The sequence below is a fragment of the Dromiciops gliroides genome, chromosome 2, assembly GCF_019393635.1.
Source record: "Dromiciops gliroides isolate mDroGli1 chromosome 2, mDroGli1.pri, whole genome shotgun sequence".
Lineage (NCBI taxonomy): Eukaryota > Metazoa > Chordata > Mammalia > Microbiotheria > Microbiotheriidae > Dromiciops > Dromiciops gliroides.
Genome location: NC_057862.1, coordinates 528,948,241 through 528,964,976, shown reverse-complemented (window position 1 = coordinate 528,964,976; position 16,736 = coordinate 528,948,241). Strand labels below are relative to the sequence as shown.

General features: G+C 38.1%; 1 protein-coding gene across 1 annotated transcript in view; it reads right to left on the bottom strand.

Annotated features, from left to right (window-relative positions):
* The window catches only part of KCNU1 (potassium calcium-activated channel subfamily U member 1), a 261,654-nt gene that overhangs the window by 30,831 nt on the left and 214,087 nt on the right, over positions 1 to 16,736 (bottom strand). Inside the window, 1 exon segment of the mRNA XM_043981056.1 lies at positions 16,435 to 16,618. Within this exon segment, the coding sequence (XP_043836991.1) occupies positions 16,435 to 16,618 (184 nt within the window).

Here is a 16,736-nt window from a genome sequence, read left to right as displayed (position 1 = left end):
ATGTCAGCTAAGTTATGCTTAAGATTCTGCAAGCTAGGCATCAGCAATATGTGAACTGAGAATTACCAGAAATACAGGCCGGTTTTAAAAGGGGCAGAAGAACTAGAGACCAAATTGTCAACATTCCCTGGATTATGGAGAAATCAAGGAAGTTCCAGAAATACATATATTTCTCCTTTGTGGATTACACTAAAGACATTGACTGTGTGGGTTACAACAAAATGTGGCAAGTCCTCAAAGAGATGGGAGTACTAGATCATCTTATTTGTCTCCTGAGGAACCTGTATACACATCAAGAAGCAACAGTTAGGAGCAAACATGTTTTGGCTTAATATTGGAAAAGGAGTACAACAAGGTTGTATATTGTTCTGTCATTTATCTAACTTACATGCAGAGTACATCATGAGAAATACCAGGACGAATGAGTCAAAATCCAGATTTAAGGCTGCCAAGAGAAATATCAACAATCTCAGATATGTAGACAACACCAGTCTAATGGCAGAAAATGAAGAAGAATTAAGCAGCTTCTTGATGAGGGTGAAAGAGGAGAGTGTAAAAGCTGGCTTGAAGCTTAACACATAAACACAAAAGATCATGACAACTGGTCTATCATTTCCTGGCAAATAGAGGGAGAAGAAATGGAAGCAGTGTTAGATTTTATATTCTTGGGTTCAGAGATTATAGAGCACAGAGAATGAAGCCATGAAATTCAATGATACTTGCTTCTTGGAAGGAAAGCCATGGAAAATCTGGACAGCATGCCAAAAAGCAAAGACATCACCTTGCTGAGAATAGTCTGTATTGTCAAAAGTATTGTATTTCCAATGTATGGCCGTGAGAGTTTGACTATAAGGACAGCTGAGCACTACAGAATCATTGCTTTTGAATTGTGATGCTGAAGAAGACTTCTGAAAGTCCTTTGGAGAGCAAAGAGATCAAATCAGTCATGACTTAAAGAAATTAATTCAGGCTCTTCACTGAAAGGCCAAATACTGAAGCTGAAGCTTAAATATTTTGTCACATAATAAGAAGATTGAACTCATTAGAAAAACCTTTATTTGGGGAAAGATAAAAGGCAAAAGGAAAAGTTGATGACAGAGGATGAAATGGATAGATATTGTCATGGAAACAATAAACATAAACTTGGACAGATTTTGGGAGATAGCCCAGGATAGATGTGCCTATTGTGCTACGGTCCGTGGGATCATGAAGAGGCAGACACAACTAAATGATTGAACAACAAAAAATATCCTTAAACCTTTTACCCAGATATTCTATTGGCAATCATGTACCCCAAAGAGGTCATTCACAAAAAGAAAAACTTCACATGTATCTAACTATTTATAGCAGCCCTATTTGAAGTGCAATGAATTGGAAACAAAGTAGATGTCTATTGATGAGAGAATGGCTAAACGAATTGTACATGAATATAATTGAATATTACCATGGTGTAAGAAACAACAAACATGATGAAAGAGTGAAGTAATAAAATTTTTATATGAAATGAAATATGCATAGTTAGGAAAATGTTTATAATGTATATTTATATAGGTAAACATTATGTGCACAATATTTTTACATATATTTTCATGTAATGGTTAAATTCAAATGAAAGAACAATAAGAACAGAAAAATAATTCAGAAATTGGATATTAGAAAGAATAAGTTTGGCCTCACAAAAGAGATTAAAGAAGATACCTCATCCAGCTCTTGGACAGAATTAGGGGGTCCATCGGTGTGCAATATTGTGCATTGTTTAAATGTGTTGACTGTTTATGCCTGATTTTTTTTCTATTCTTCCATTTTTTTTTTATTCTTTGATATAAAGGATGTCTCTCTTGCAAGGAGAAGGGAGTATAATAAAAGGAAAACTATAAGTATTGTAAAAACCAATGATATCAATAAAAATCTGTTTTTCAAAAAAAAAGTGACATCTGACTCCTGCTCTAAAGCAAGGCAACAGAATATCTTGACCTGGAAATTCCAACCTCTTCATTTTCCAGATAAGGATGTGGGCTCCAAGATGTCTAGTGATTTGACCAAAGTCAAATAAACTTTGAGAAAAAACTGTAATTTGAACATAAGTCCTCTGACTTCAGCTTTAGTTCCCTTACTATTATACATATTGTCTTCTTTCTCAGGGCCCCCACAACCACCCCCAGCCTACCCCAGTCTCTTTGGAGGCCCATATGAAGCCAGAACTTCTGATTTTTCTTCTCTTTTTTTCTAAGTTGGAAAATACTCAGAGAAAATACTCCTGCTTCTTAGGTTGGTGGCCCCAACTGGAAGTGATGGTGCATAAGGAGCATAGTGATAGATGAGGCACTAGATACTGCTGAATTCTCCTTCCAACTCAGACAACCATTCCTTTCTCTATTTCTCCAAGTATGGACATTGGCTGCCTCTACCTTTTCCCAGAAGAAATAAGGGATTATTTATTATACACAATTGCTCTGAAGCAAATCATATCACATGGCCAACCAAAAGGTTTTGACTCTGGGACTGGGGAGAAGGAAACACCCTGAGACTTCTAGGACAATATGTTTTGTTTAAAATTCTCAAGTGGATAAATATATAAAAGAAGAAAAAGGATAACTACATAGAACAAGAGAAGACAAGAACTACAAATCTGTATTGCAATCAAAATTGTCTGAATAGTATACATGTCCAAAAAGTTGGCATTAATTTTCTTTTAATGTTTCATAGACCGTCAATATTATTAGAAGGGTCATTATAGATCACTTAGATGTTACCCCTCAATTTCTAGAGGTAAAAAATGGATGCCCAAGGAGTAAAAGGTCACATAGTCACATAGCTAACTAAGAGCAGAGGATCACTAGTATCCAAGTCTCAAGACTGCTACATTTTTCATTTTTTTTGTATTCCAGATTACCTACTGGGTTCTTCTTTACTAGGGCAAAGTCTTGACTGCCTTTCCCAACCAATTTTGGAAATTGTGATTTCTTCTTTCTCAAAAAAAACAACAAAAAAACGATGGAAGTGCCCTTATAATGAAGAAAACTCACCAAGCGTCCTTTTAGGCCCTTCAAAGATTCAAGTGATTGACTAGGGTCAGGTAGTCAAATGCTGAGATCCCATGAGCAGTAATACCCCAACAGTTCTTGAAGGGTGTTCCTCTATGAACATCCCAACTATTTCCAAACCATGTTTCCCCCTCTGTTGCTTATACAACTTTTCACTGGAATCCAGCCCCCAGCTCAGGGGCTCAACATTTTCCTTCTTCTAACTCTGATTCATTTATTTATTGACTTTTCCTATTAATGTCCTCTCCTTTAGTATGGTTGCTTTCTTCCTTTCTTATTCCTGGAACTTAGCACTTAATGTTCATTGATTGATTGATTGATTGATTGATTGATTCACTCATTCATTCATCCATACATTTATTCCTATCCCAAACCACAAAAACAAAGGGTCTGGTGGCTTCCTGCAGGCAAATGTGCTTATGAAAGAGAGGAGTGGAACTCTTGTGACTTCCTATCACAGCTTTGAGCATCTGCCTCTGATACCAGCTGAAAGACAGGGAATGAGTTACTGTTTTTATTCCACCGTTCCATGTTCAGTACCAGTTAATTTGAATATATGTCAGATCATAGCCAGGCTACGTTTTCCTTATGTCAATATTTTTGCTACAGAATAGTACACAGTACTCTACCTGAAATCTTACAGGCTGGCAGGGTGCTATTACAAGAGATTGCTTAATTGTAGATTACGACTGTACATTTAAATTTCAGTAGCATATTAAGTTGTCAGACTTAATTACCATTATATGTTTAGATTATGCCACAAATTATTTAGTTCAGTACCTAGGTTTGCCAACCTGTTCTTTTTGTGATATGACAGGGCAGTAATTAGAGCATTACTGGAAGATCTAAAATTTTCCATGCATAAGTTTGGAAGGCCAGGGCATTGTTGCTCACCTCCAGGGGGTGCTCATGGTGAGGGCTGTGCATGCTACCTTCCTAGGCAGGGTATGTTCTTGGAAACCTATTGAGTGGCAGTAACTTGGTTATTCAGACTTGACTTTGGATATAAGTTAATATCAGTGAAGGCCTTGGAACTGACCATTGTGTACAATGTTTCTGGAGGATCTTCACTTCCCTCCTCTCCCAGGATGTTACAGGGAAAGGGAAGGACAAATCAATAGGATTGGGGTGGTGATTTTCAAAGTTGATTAGTTAGGCACAGTTGTGGGCCTCAGGGTGGAAGGAAAGAAATTATTTCCTTCCTCCTGACAACAGGAAGGAAAAAAAATTTCGTTATTCCTTCTTCATTCCTTGGACCTATAACACTTCTTTCCTCCCTTCCTTTCTTCCTCTCTCTTTTCTTCTTTCTTCTTGATAGAACAGTTTCTTATTTTAAGGAAGGAGAGGCAAGGACAGGATGAATTGTTGACACATTTTTACAATATAAACTCCAGATTTTTTTTTTTGGAGGGGGGGCTGGGCAATTGGGTTTAAGTGACTTGCCCAGGGTCACACAGCTGGTAAGTGTTAAGTGTCTGAGGCCGGATTTGAACTCAGGTCTTCCTGAATCCAGGGCCGGTGCTCTATCCACTGTGCCACCTAGCTGCCCCTCCAGATTGTTTTTTCATACAAAGTCTTTGCAGAAAAAGAAGCCCCCTTCCCAGCCTCTTTGATTGGCCATGACTGAGTAGTCAGAATTATAGGAACATTCAGAAGGCACTATTTGATCTTTTGTTTTCTCCTGGTTTTACATTTCTTTTCACATGCCTTCTTCCTGGCTTATGGCATGGAGTAAGAAATAATGTTAACTGTTGGGAGGCCTTGGACCCTCTCCCTCCAAGGCCACCATGTAGTCCTATGAATGCAAGCCTTGGTCCTTTTGCCTCAATGTTCCCTCATTTTAAGTGAATGAGATTAATCTGGAAGCTACACCTTTGTGAATTCTAAAGATAAGGAGAATGAGCCATATGAGTGTTTTGCAACAACATTAAGTATGACCCAGTTTCCCCAGAGGCCAGGGTAGTATATGGGAGAGTATATTTCTGAGGTGCTTGGGGGAACATTGACACTTTTTTTTATACCTTCAAAGTAGTAAATATCCTTTTGGAAAAACTACTTGATATTAATTGGTTACATGGAAATGGAGTGCTAGCTAGTGCTATTGTCTCACAGTTGGGGAACCCACCAGGAATGGGAGCTCTAGCATAAGGAAAGTCATTCTGATTTCTCAGGTAAAACCCTAGAATCCTGAAGGGAAGATGACGTTATTCCAGGAGAGTCAGGTCAGAGAACATTTGCTGCAACAAGATGCAGGTAACAGATGGAAGAAGGATAAGTTCCTTGGTGTCCTCCTCTTCAACTTTGTAGTGCTTTCCTCTGCCCAGGGGTCCTCCCCCGCTCATTCATTTCTGGTCTCCCAAGTCAGAAAGAGAGGAGCGGGTCATGGAAGGTCTGGATGGTCTGTATAGCTTGAGAATGCACCTTTATTGGAAGTGTGAGGCAGGGAAGAGAGAGGGACCTTCAGGAATATGGGCAGCATAGGCAGAAACCCTGCTGTTTCTCCTAGGTCTAAAAAGGACCTTGGGAAACAGTTTTAATCTCTAAGAAATAATCAGTTCTGTCCCATGCAAAAATGGGTCACTTTAGCTTTTGAGCATGAAGACTATAAGCCTAGTTAAAAAAGAATTCATAGATTTTCTTGAAGCCACCTAAATTCAGGTGATTCCTCCTATGAAATGCTTTCCTTTACTAAATTGAATGGACTTCAGCCACATGCACATCTCTCAATAAAATAACACTTGTAAGCCAAATTAAAAAAATATATATAGGGGCAGCCAGGTGGCACAGTGGATAGAGCACCGGCCCTGGATTCAGGAAGACCTGAGTTCAAATCTGACTTCAGACACTTAATACTTACTAGCTGTGTGACCCATGGCAAGTCACTTAACCCCAAATGCCCCACATATTTTATATATATATATATATATATATATATATATATATGTGTGTGTGTGTGTGTGTATATATATATAATTATATATTATATATATATATTATTATATATTATATATATATACACACACATTTTAAATGAAGAATGATGCCATAGAAACATATCAATGCTATTTTTTCTTTCAAACAGTAGCAACACCTACAATTATAACCTGTAGTGTAGGATTCTGGTTCTGGGCATATACTGATTGGGTTCAATTTTGAAGAGCTTCTCAAAAATTATTCTTTGCCTCATACTCCCACCCAGTGTCTTTCTGGAGAATATTAGAATCATCAGCATACAGCTTGTATTCACGTCACTACAGAGGTGGGTAAAAGGGGTTCTCAGCTCCTATGAAAGCACATAAGTTAACAGTATATATTTGATATAGGACAGTCACTCTACAGAAAGAATGCAAGGAAAAAAAATATGTACAGAGGAGCCCATAAACATCTAGGTTAGAGGTATCAAACAGCGCAGTATGTAGCCCACCATACTCCCTAGTGCAGCCCAAACCAGATTAAAATGTAATTGGGAAAGTCAACAAAATAAATAAAAATACAGTAGAATACAGATGACAACCTGGGTTTCTAAGTAAAAATGAATCAATAGGGCATCTTTGTGTAGTGTAGTGGTCCTGTTTCTATTTGAATTTGACACCACTGGTCTAGATAACTTTTCATTCCTTCTCCTGTGAATTCTATTTTCCCCTGGGGACCTATAATTCTTTAAGACTTACAGCACCACCCTGTGGTTGAGACTTAACTAGAAGCGAAATTTATTTGAGGCTTGATACAGAGACCTTTCTCAAGGGTTGTATGTTAGTTGGAGGTGCCCCTGAAACTCAGCATTAATAAAGAAGTCAGCTTTCCCACTGGACCTTCACAGTCTGAAAACTTATGGAGTTAGCACAGGGCAGGGTCAATTATTGCTCCTCCCACTTTGTGCCTCTGTCACTTGCTATTTCCCCTAGCTCATGGGCTCATGGGGCTAAGATATTTTATTTATGAACATGAGTGAAAGTTGTCCTCTTACCTTCAGAAGATTAGGTCCAGGAACACAGAACTCTCAGGAACAAATAACCCTTTTCTTCCCAGTGGTACAGAAATTCTCAGTTCTCCACTACATCCCTCTCACCCCCACTGCAATCTTTGGACCTAAGCTATTTCTTGGAAGGAGTAGGTTGACAGGATAATTGGACTTCTTCTCCCTCTGGGGCCCCAATATATTCTCTTTGTGGAACTCTTTCTTATCTCTAGTGTTTCTCTATGCTCAGCTCAAATTTTCTAATTTCTGGTCTATAGACCTGCTTTAATAATTTTAGCTACCAAGTAGCAGTGAAAACTACTCGGTAGTATGTTATTTAAAATATTGGGGGACTAGGCTGGTTTTTCTAAAATATTGCTACTTATAAATTAATGGCTATTGCACTCATATTAGCAGTAAGTATTATTAAAGTATATTACATATTAGTAGAGAATTGACTGTGTGACATTTAACACAAGCAGAAAAACCCCACTGGCATTTTATCTCTACATTACCTATAGTGGCCTAAGAGGAGAGCACTCAACAGGATAGCATTCCCAACCCAGAGTGCAAGTCAAGAATGGTGCTCCCCTCAAGACTTTTTCCTCTTTTCCATAGAAGTGGTTCCCTATACACTGTTCAAAGCTAATTGGCCAGCATCATTCAATTGCATTGGTTGACGTGTCTTGAGAGTGGTCCATGTTAAAATGAGCTGTACCTTGATGACATCAGGGTCTAATGAGAGACCCTGAGGGGCACAGATGAATTCAGATAGATGTGGCTTTTAATTCCCTCAATTTACTGGCCTTGGATTTGCCCTGAAGTGAATTAGGCCCTGAGTTTAGCTAAAGTCTCCTGGACTGAACCTTCCAAAGTGGAGGAGGTGAAAGGCTAAAACTGGGTCCCTGGGTCCCTGCAAGAAATCCATTATTTTTTTTTAAGTGAGGCATTTGGGGTTAAGTGACTTGCCCAGGGTCACACAGCTAGTAAGTGTCAAGTGTCTGAGGCCAGATTTGAACTTAGGTCCTCCCGACTCCAGGGTCTGTGCTCTATCCACTGTGCCACCTAGCTGCCCCAAGAAATCCATTATTAATAATTATTTTCTCATAGGGGACGATTCCCATCTTGGTCACTTATGCATTCCCTTATGGGTGGAAGGGCCAGTAACAACACCTACAATTGGTATGGTTGAGTCAGAGCCAGCATTTTTCTGTTCCTTAGCACTACCTCAAAGAATCATGGGATTTGAGAGGAAGAAAGGACCTTAATGGCCATCTAATCATACACCAAACTCATACACCAAAGGAATACCCACTAGACCATGTGACAAGTGATGAGCAAGTCTCTTCTCGAAGATCTCCAAGGAGGGAGAAGCTACTGGTCAGCCCATTCCATATTTGACCAATTCAAGTCATTAAGAAGTCCTTCTTGTGACACCAAGACTATAAATTCCCTTTTGCAATTTCTACTAATTTCTCCTGGTGTTCTCTGAGAAAAAACAAAATATCAAATCAATATTACACCTGAAAACCCTTCAGATATTTGAACACAACCATCATATCTACTTAGTCTCCCCATACCCCAACTCCACCTCCTCTTCAGACCAAACATGCCTAATTCTTTCAACCAATCCTCATGTCATGGATTCATTGCCCTTCACTACCCTGGTTGTCCTCCTCTGAACTTTCTCCAGATTATTTATGTCATTTTAAACCACGGTGACTAGAACTGAACATAATATTCCAGATGAGATTTGATGAGGGTAGAGTACAGTGGGATTATCACCTCCCTATTCCTGTTAGCTATGTACTTCTGAATGCAGCCCAAGATTGCATTCAATTGCCATATCACACTGCTAAATCATATTGAGCTTGCAGTCCAGTAAAACCCAAGATTCTTCCAGAACAAATGTCATCTATCTATACAGCCTTAATCTGTTACTTGCAAAGTTGATTTTTTTTCTACCCAAGTGCAAGAATTTACATTTATCCCTATTGAAATTTCTCTGAGATTCAGGCCAATGCTCTAGCCTATAAAGATGTTTTTGGATCCTGACTGTCATTCAGAATACTAAGAAATCCTCTCAATTTTCTGTCAAAATTGATGAGCATAACTACTATGGCTTTGTCTAAGTCATTGATTAACAAAAGTCAAAAAGTACAAAGCCAAGCATCTTCTAGTCCATATGTCACAATCTTCTCATAAAAATAGAAAGAAACCCTTTATCAACATTTATGCTAAAATAATATTTATTTATTTATAACATTTCCATTTTCTACTAGCTTAGTAATTCTATGAAGAAAGAAAAAAAAGTTTTTCATAAACTATAATTGATGAAGCCATTCAGCTCTTTATAATAATTAATTCCTTTCCTAAAAGTATAGGAACAATTTCTTTCTTTCTTTCTTTTTTTTTTTTTTGGTGAGGCAATTGGGGTTAAGTGACTTGCCTAGGGTCACACAGCTAGTAAGTGTTAAGTGTCTGATGCCGGATTTGAACTCAGGTCCTCCTGACTCCAGGGCCAGTGCTCTATCCACTGCACCACCTAGCTGCCCCTCTTTCATTTTTTAATGATTCTTTCTATATTTTCCCAGGATCCAAAATCAAGCTCGTTGGCCTGTGTTTGAAAGATTCTCTTCTCTTCTCTTCTCTTCTCTTCTCTTCTCTTCTCTTCTCTTCTCTTCTCTTCTCTTCTCTTCTCTTCTCTTCTCTTCTCTTCTCTTCTCTTCTCTTCTCTTCTCTTCTCTTCTCTTCTCTTCTCTTCTCTTCTCTTCTCTTCTCTTCTCTTCTCTTCTCTTCTCTCTCTCTCTTTTCCAAATTAGGATGACATTTGCCCTTCTCAAATCTTGGGTTACCTCTCTTGTTTCCCATGATCTTTGATCTTTCAAAGATCATTTTTAGCAGCTCCACAATCACACATGCCAGTTATCTTAGTACCCAAGGATATAGGTCATGTGGGACAGGCAACTTTATCAGGGGCAGCTGGGTGTTTTCTTACTATATTTTTACTTATGTTGGGTATCACCTCCCTCTTGGTCAACATTGTTGTGTCATTTCCTGTGTAAAGGCCATTTGCCTTTGAGTAGAAAACAGAAACTATATAAGAATCATGCAGCTTTGCCTTCTTTCTCTGATTTTCAACATCTTATCTACCCCTAGCAGAGTTCCTATTACTTCTTTTATCTTTCTTTTTTTTCCTGATATAGCTAAAAAAACCCAACCCCCCCCAAAGAAAAACAGATAGCTAGATGATAAGTATTTATAAAGCACCTACTATGTGCCAGGTACTGTGCTAAGCATTTTGAAATTATGATCTTATTTGATCCTCACAACCATTCTGCAAGGTAGTTGCTGTTATTTTTCCATTTTACCAATGAGGAAACTGAAATAAACAGATTAATTGACCTTCTTAGGGTTTCACAGCTAGTAATGATGAGAGATTTGAATTTATGTTTTCCTGACAAAACAACCCCACAACCTCTTGTTGTCTCTAGCTTCCCTTGTCAACTGTAATTAATTCTGAGGTTTAGCATTCCTGATACTATTTTTTTACAGACCATGGCATACTTTTATTTCTCTTCTGTTGCCTTGCTTACATTTATGCACATTTTTTGAAAATCTAAATTTTTTGGTGAGCTCCATGCTCATCTACTTCAGTTTCTTTAGCTAAATCTCATTTTTTTCTCTTTATTGGGACTGTTTCCCTTTGTATCTTCTAAATTTAATTCTTGAGCATCTCCTATCCCTCTCTATCTTTCCTCTGAAGCCTGTGGAACCTACTTTCCCCAAACTGAGGGCACATGTCAGACAACATCCATATTTCTCCTCATTCGATATTTTTATTGTAGAGTAGTGGTCTCTTCCTTCACACCCACACCCCCAAGATTCTATCATCTCTACCCCAGTAACTAGTTCTTCCTTATTCATGAGAATCATATATGGAATCCAAGTCACCCTTGTTGGTCCCTACATGCTCTGCAGGATGAAATTATCACTAAGGAAAATCAAGAAGTTATTAGGTGTTCTGTTTTTGGCAAAGAGATAGAATCTAGCCAAATATCTTCATGGGTAATTGAATTTCCACATCACTATTACACCATGCTTTTGGTTTTTGTTTGTTTATTTGTTTGTTTTTTTACTGAGGCAATTGGTGTTAAGTGACTTGCCCAGGGTCACACAGCTAGTAATTGTTAAGTGTCTGAGACCAGATTTGAACTCAGGTACTCATGACTCTAGGGCCGGTGCTCTATCCACTGTGCCACCTAGCTGCCCCTACACCATGCTTTTGTGCCAGGCTCATGATAAGATTTTCAAATCCCTTATTCTTCTTTTTCTTTGGGTGGTCAGCAATTCCAAGGACAAAGTTACTTCTTTTTCCTCCTTCTTAGATCTTTATGCAAATACTCTTCATGTTCTTGCTTCCTGCTTCATGAATTCCTCATGTGTATATATTTTAATCATATGCAATATTACTCTATTGACTTTTACTTATCCTGTTTCTTTCAAATAATGTATAACAGCATAGAACTAGACTCTAGTCCTAGCTTTCATGCCAACAATTCTCAATGATCCCTATGAAGTTGTTTCCCCTCCTTGTGTTATGTCTGTTAGTTAATCATGTTTGTTGAGCATTTGTGAGAAAATGTTTGAGATAACTCAGATAACTCTGCTTAAGGGATAGTCCCAACTCATTGTCTTATGTATGTGTAAATATATGGATCTATTATTAGAACTCATTGGTGAAATCCTGCTTCTATTCTTGGCCTTGTGTATTTTATTGACTCACACTCATACCTGTTTAGATAAAACATGCAGAACTTTTTCAGCATAAAAGTAATAAACAAATAAAAGGAACACAATAGTTAGCAAGGCTGTTGCTCAGCTGTAAGTCTGCTACTATAGAAAATCCTGGAAATCTCCCCAGGCATAATATTCATGGGGACCCATTCAAAGCAAGTGAAATGTTAATTTCTTTAGTTTCCAACTAAATGGAAAATTTCTGGAGGAACTCTAATCCTGGGACTCAAGGCATAGAAGTTGGATTGCTAGAACCTGGTGTGCACTGAAACTCATATACTTTATTTCCCTCACTCTGGACTATGTTTATTCATTGGTGGGGATCAGTCTATTGTGAAACAAGTTAAGTAGAATTATCAGACAGTCCCAGCAGGGACAGCAAAAAGCAATGCCACCATTGTCCCTGGCATCCTTTTCTCTGACTTTGAGCACAGCTTCTATTTAATCACTTTCTCTTTCAATCAATCACAAGGATTTATTAAATACTCTGTGCCAAATAAAGGGGAGGTGCAGCTTCTGGGAGAGCAGTGTTAGAGAGACCAATCCTAAGGTATCACTCGGAAGCAAATCCATCGTCGTCATCATCATCTATTAAGCACTTAACATGTACCAAGCGCTGTGCTAAGTACTGAACTGTGGGATACAAGGGAAAGGAAAACTGGATTCTTGTCCTCAAGGAACTCACATTCTAGGGGAGACAATAACAAGCAAACAGCTATGTATGTACAAAATGACTCTCATCCATCATCCATCCATCCGTCCATCTGTCTGTCTGTCTATCTATCTATCTTGCTATCCATGTTGTAAGCCCAGAGTGAAGACTGAAGGAGGTGCGGTAGTAGTGAAGGGAGACCTCTTACCAACATTTGGATTTGAGCTGTCTCGAAGGGAACCAGGGAAGCGAAAACAAGAGAAAAATTAATAAATTGTCTTCAAAGAACCAAAAAGCACTCCAAACCTTTTGTAAATAATTCACACTCGAAAAGTAGATGTTCTCTGTTGTTTCAATTTATTCTCAATGGGCTTGTCCCTGCTTTATATTGGAAGATTTTTTTCAAGATCAAAACAAAGGTCTCTTATTTAGCCATTTTACATTAAGTAGGATATTCCTGATCTGACCCTTTATACCGCACATTATTTAGTAGCTCCAATACATCTGGAAGAATGAAATAGTTACTATGGAATCCCATGCATATACAAGGTGATCTTTTAGTAAATGAATACTACATCTCTAGCTCCTATGAGGATGGGACTTCAAATTTCAGGGAATGAAGAAAGGTTAGAGAGAGAACAATGAAACTTCAGATTACCATGGAGAGAAGGTTAAGAGAGGGAAATGAAGCTGAGGTCTCATACCTTCAGGGAAGGTAAAAAAGAAACTGAAAGAATAGTGAGTCCTTAAAGATTGGTTGGATTGGGGATGGAGAGAAATAGAGAAACATGTCTTACCACACTTTAATGGTTAGTAGATATATACAGAGAGGGAAAAGCAAGGGTCTAAAACACTGTCAGAATAAGATTAGGAGAAAGAGAGAAAGGTTAACATCTCAACCATTTGGGAGAGGAACAAGAAGAACACATGTAATTATAAAGTATACATAGGCACACACCGAGTGTGGGCTTGGTGTGCTGGCATACTCTGGGGGAATTTCATCACTGGTCTTTCCCCTGAGGGAGAAACTTGAGGGACATTTGAAAGATCATTGATAATGCCTGCCCTAAGGTACTAACACACTTTGGCTCAGACTCTATGCATGAAGATGTTCCATAAATATTTCTTAAATGTGTGAACACAACAAGAGTATCTGTAGCAAACCTTTTGGAATATTCTCCCAACTTGCACTTCTTTGTGGATTGCCTCCCCAGAGGGCAGATAGTATTCCCAGCTTGTAGGGTGACCTGTGGGTTTGTATTCCTATAACAAATATGTACAAATAAGTTATACACAAGATAAATATGAAATGATCAACAGAAGGAAGGCACTAAAATGAAGAGAAATTAGGGTAGACTTCCTATAGAAGATGAGGTTTTAGCAGAGAATTGAAGGAAGGTAGGGAAGCCAGGAGGCAGAGATGAAGAGGAAGAACATTCCAATCAATCAAGAAACATTTCTTAAGGACCTACTATATTACAGGTTTTGTATGTGCTAAGTGCTGGGGATACAAAAAGAGGCAAAAGACTCACTATGGAAAGGAAATGGCATAAAACAAGACATGAATCCTCTGGTTACTGTTTTCAAATTGTTGAAGGCCTATCATGTTCAAGAGATAATAGATTTATTATTTCATGTTGTTCTGAATGGTAGGACTAAGACTAGTTAGGAAGAAATTAGAGTTAGTAAGATCTCATTTTAATATTAAAAAAACAACCTTTATTATAATTAGAGTAATTCAAGGTTTGAATGTATTATCCTGCAAGAACCTAGAAATCTTCAAGTAGAGGCTAGATAACCCAGAAAGGAATTCATTAAAAATGTAATGAAATAGGTCAAATAATTGCACCTGTAGCCTCATTACTGCTGCCTTTAGAAGAACAGGAAGGTACTTTACTGGTCTCTGAGAAAGCCTTGAAAGCAGTGATGAAGACTTTTGCATTATATTGACTGGCAGGTGGAAACTAGAATGGGCAGTATTACTTCTTGCTTCAGGTATCTCTGACTTCACATGCACCCAGTAATAGACAGAGGAACAATAACAATTTGTTTAACTGTGTATCAATATGTATTTTGATACATATATATATATACATATATATGCATATATGAACATATAGATATTTATATCTATCTTAGTAAATACGAATTCTAAGGATTACCACCCTTCATAGGAGGTATCAACCTGAAAAGTCATTGTTCACTTCCGTATGGAAAAGTAACCATTTAGCTAGGTCTGCATTGCATTTTATACATACACATAATGACATATACAAAATACTCATTAAACAAACAAACATTTTCTGTCTTTTAGGCAATGTAATATGGGAGAAATATCTGAGAGTCATGGGATCTGGATTTTAATCAAAGCACCAAACCTGACCCTTCTACTAGGTTCCTTTGGGGCAGCTGGGTGGGGGCAGTGGATGTAGCTTTGGCCCTGAAGTTGGGAGGACCTGAGTTCAAATCTCAACTCAAACACTTACTAGCTATATGACTCTGGGAAAATCACTTAACCCCAATTGCCTTAAACATACGGGGCCATCTCCAGTTATCCTGATGTGCATCTTGCCACTGGACCCAGATGACTCTGGAGGAGAGAGTGAAATTGGTGACCTTACACAGCCCTCCCTCATTTAAAGCCAATTTAGTGAAAATCTAACATCACCCTGATGTCATGGTCCTCTTTAAGAATGACAGACAAACAACAGGTTCCTAACAAATACTCCTTAACCTCTCTATGTCTCAGTTTCCTCATCTGTCAAACAGGATACGTAAATTAAATGATTAATCTCGGGATGCCAAAATCCAGATATGGGAGATCTTATACTCTTTTACATTGCTTCAGGGTTTTATATTCAATTTGAGTTTTTATCTATTCACATTCTTGTTCCAAGCCCCAATTTCCCCCTTTCTGCTTCTCATCTAGACTGGCCAATATGAATTACATGACAATAATAGTTGTGAAAAGGATAATTTACTTAAATATAAACAAAAGTATAAGGCAAAGAGGATAATACATTAAACAATAAGCAGCCAAAAATCACAATAAATTATTGCCCAAACAAAATGATGAGTTTTGATGTCCCTTATAAAGATAATAAATCTGAAAGTATTTTGAAAAGTTAAATGAACCAAATCACTATGTAGTTATATGTATTATATAACGTTATATAGTTTTGTATTTCCTATAACCTTCAAACAGTAGATACTCAAATGTTTATTAATTATTGTTAATATTTATTTTGTGCTTGAAGATTTACAAAGCCTCTTTGATTTTCCCTATACCACAATATATATGTTTTGCAGGTTTTTTTAATAGTATCTTTCTGGGGGCAGCCAGGTGGTACAGTGGATAAAGCAGCAGCCCTGGATGCAGGAGGACCTGAGTTCAAATCTGGTCTTGGACACTTGACACTTACTAGTTATGTAACCCTGGGCAAGTCACTTAACCTTCATTGCCCCGCAAAAACAACAAAAAAAGTATCTTTAGGCTGTCTGTCCTTGGATACAAGAGGCAAAAATGGCCATTATTTTGTGGGGTAGGTAATATAGACATCATTTTGCTAAGTTTAGAGGAGAAACAGAGGCTCATGGAGAAGGGACTTTCTCAGAAAAACATAGCAATGTCAGAAGAAGGATTTGAACTCAGATCATGTTTCAAGATAAAGTGTCCTTTCCCATGTTCCAAGAGCTCCATATTATAACCACAATATAGAAAGTTGTTGCATGTATAACTCAGATAAAAAGTAACACTGACTTGGCCCCAAAGGGGGAAATATTATAGAGATACCAATTGATTATCCCTTGACTATTACAAGGGATTCAAGAGAAGGACCATTAGAGAAGCTTACCCATGGAAAGGAGCTGTGAAGTTCTCAAGTTCAATGTCCTTCCTTCAGGAAATTTTTCTGCTTTACAGGGGAAAGATTCCCTTTCCTTTCTGTGTTCCCTTCTGCCTTCCTTTCTAGGAGAGCTCTTACCTGACATGTCTGTGTTCGAGGAATTGTGGTAGACTAGAAGAGATCCAATGTTGAGAGTAGTCAATATAGACTCAACATCTAGTATAGTGTTGCATGACAAGTCAGATTGGTGGGACAGGACAGCACACATTGAACATTCTCTAATGTTGACTGCAATTAGGTCTCCAGGAAAGAGAGCAGATCCCTATATGGGAACAGGAAGGAAGGAAAGTGTCTTGGTTAGAAGAGAGGCCATTGCCTAACTTTGTGGATAAGCATATTGAAATAGGGGCAAGGAAAGGACAGGCTAGAAGAGATAAAGA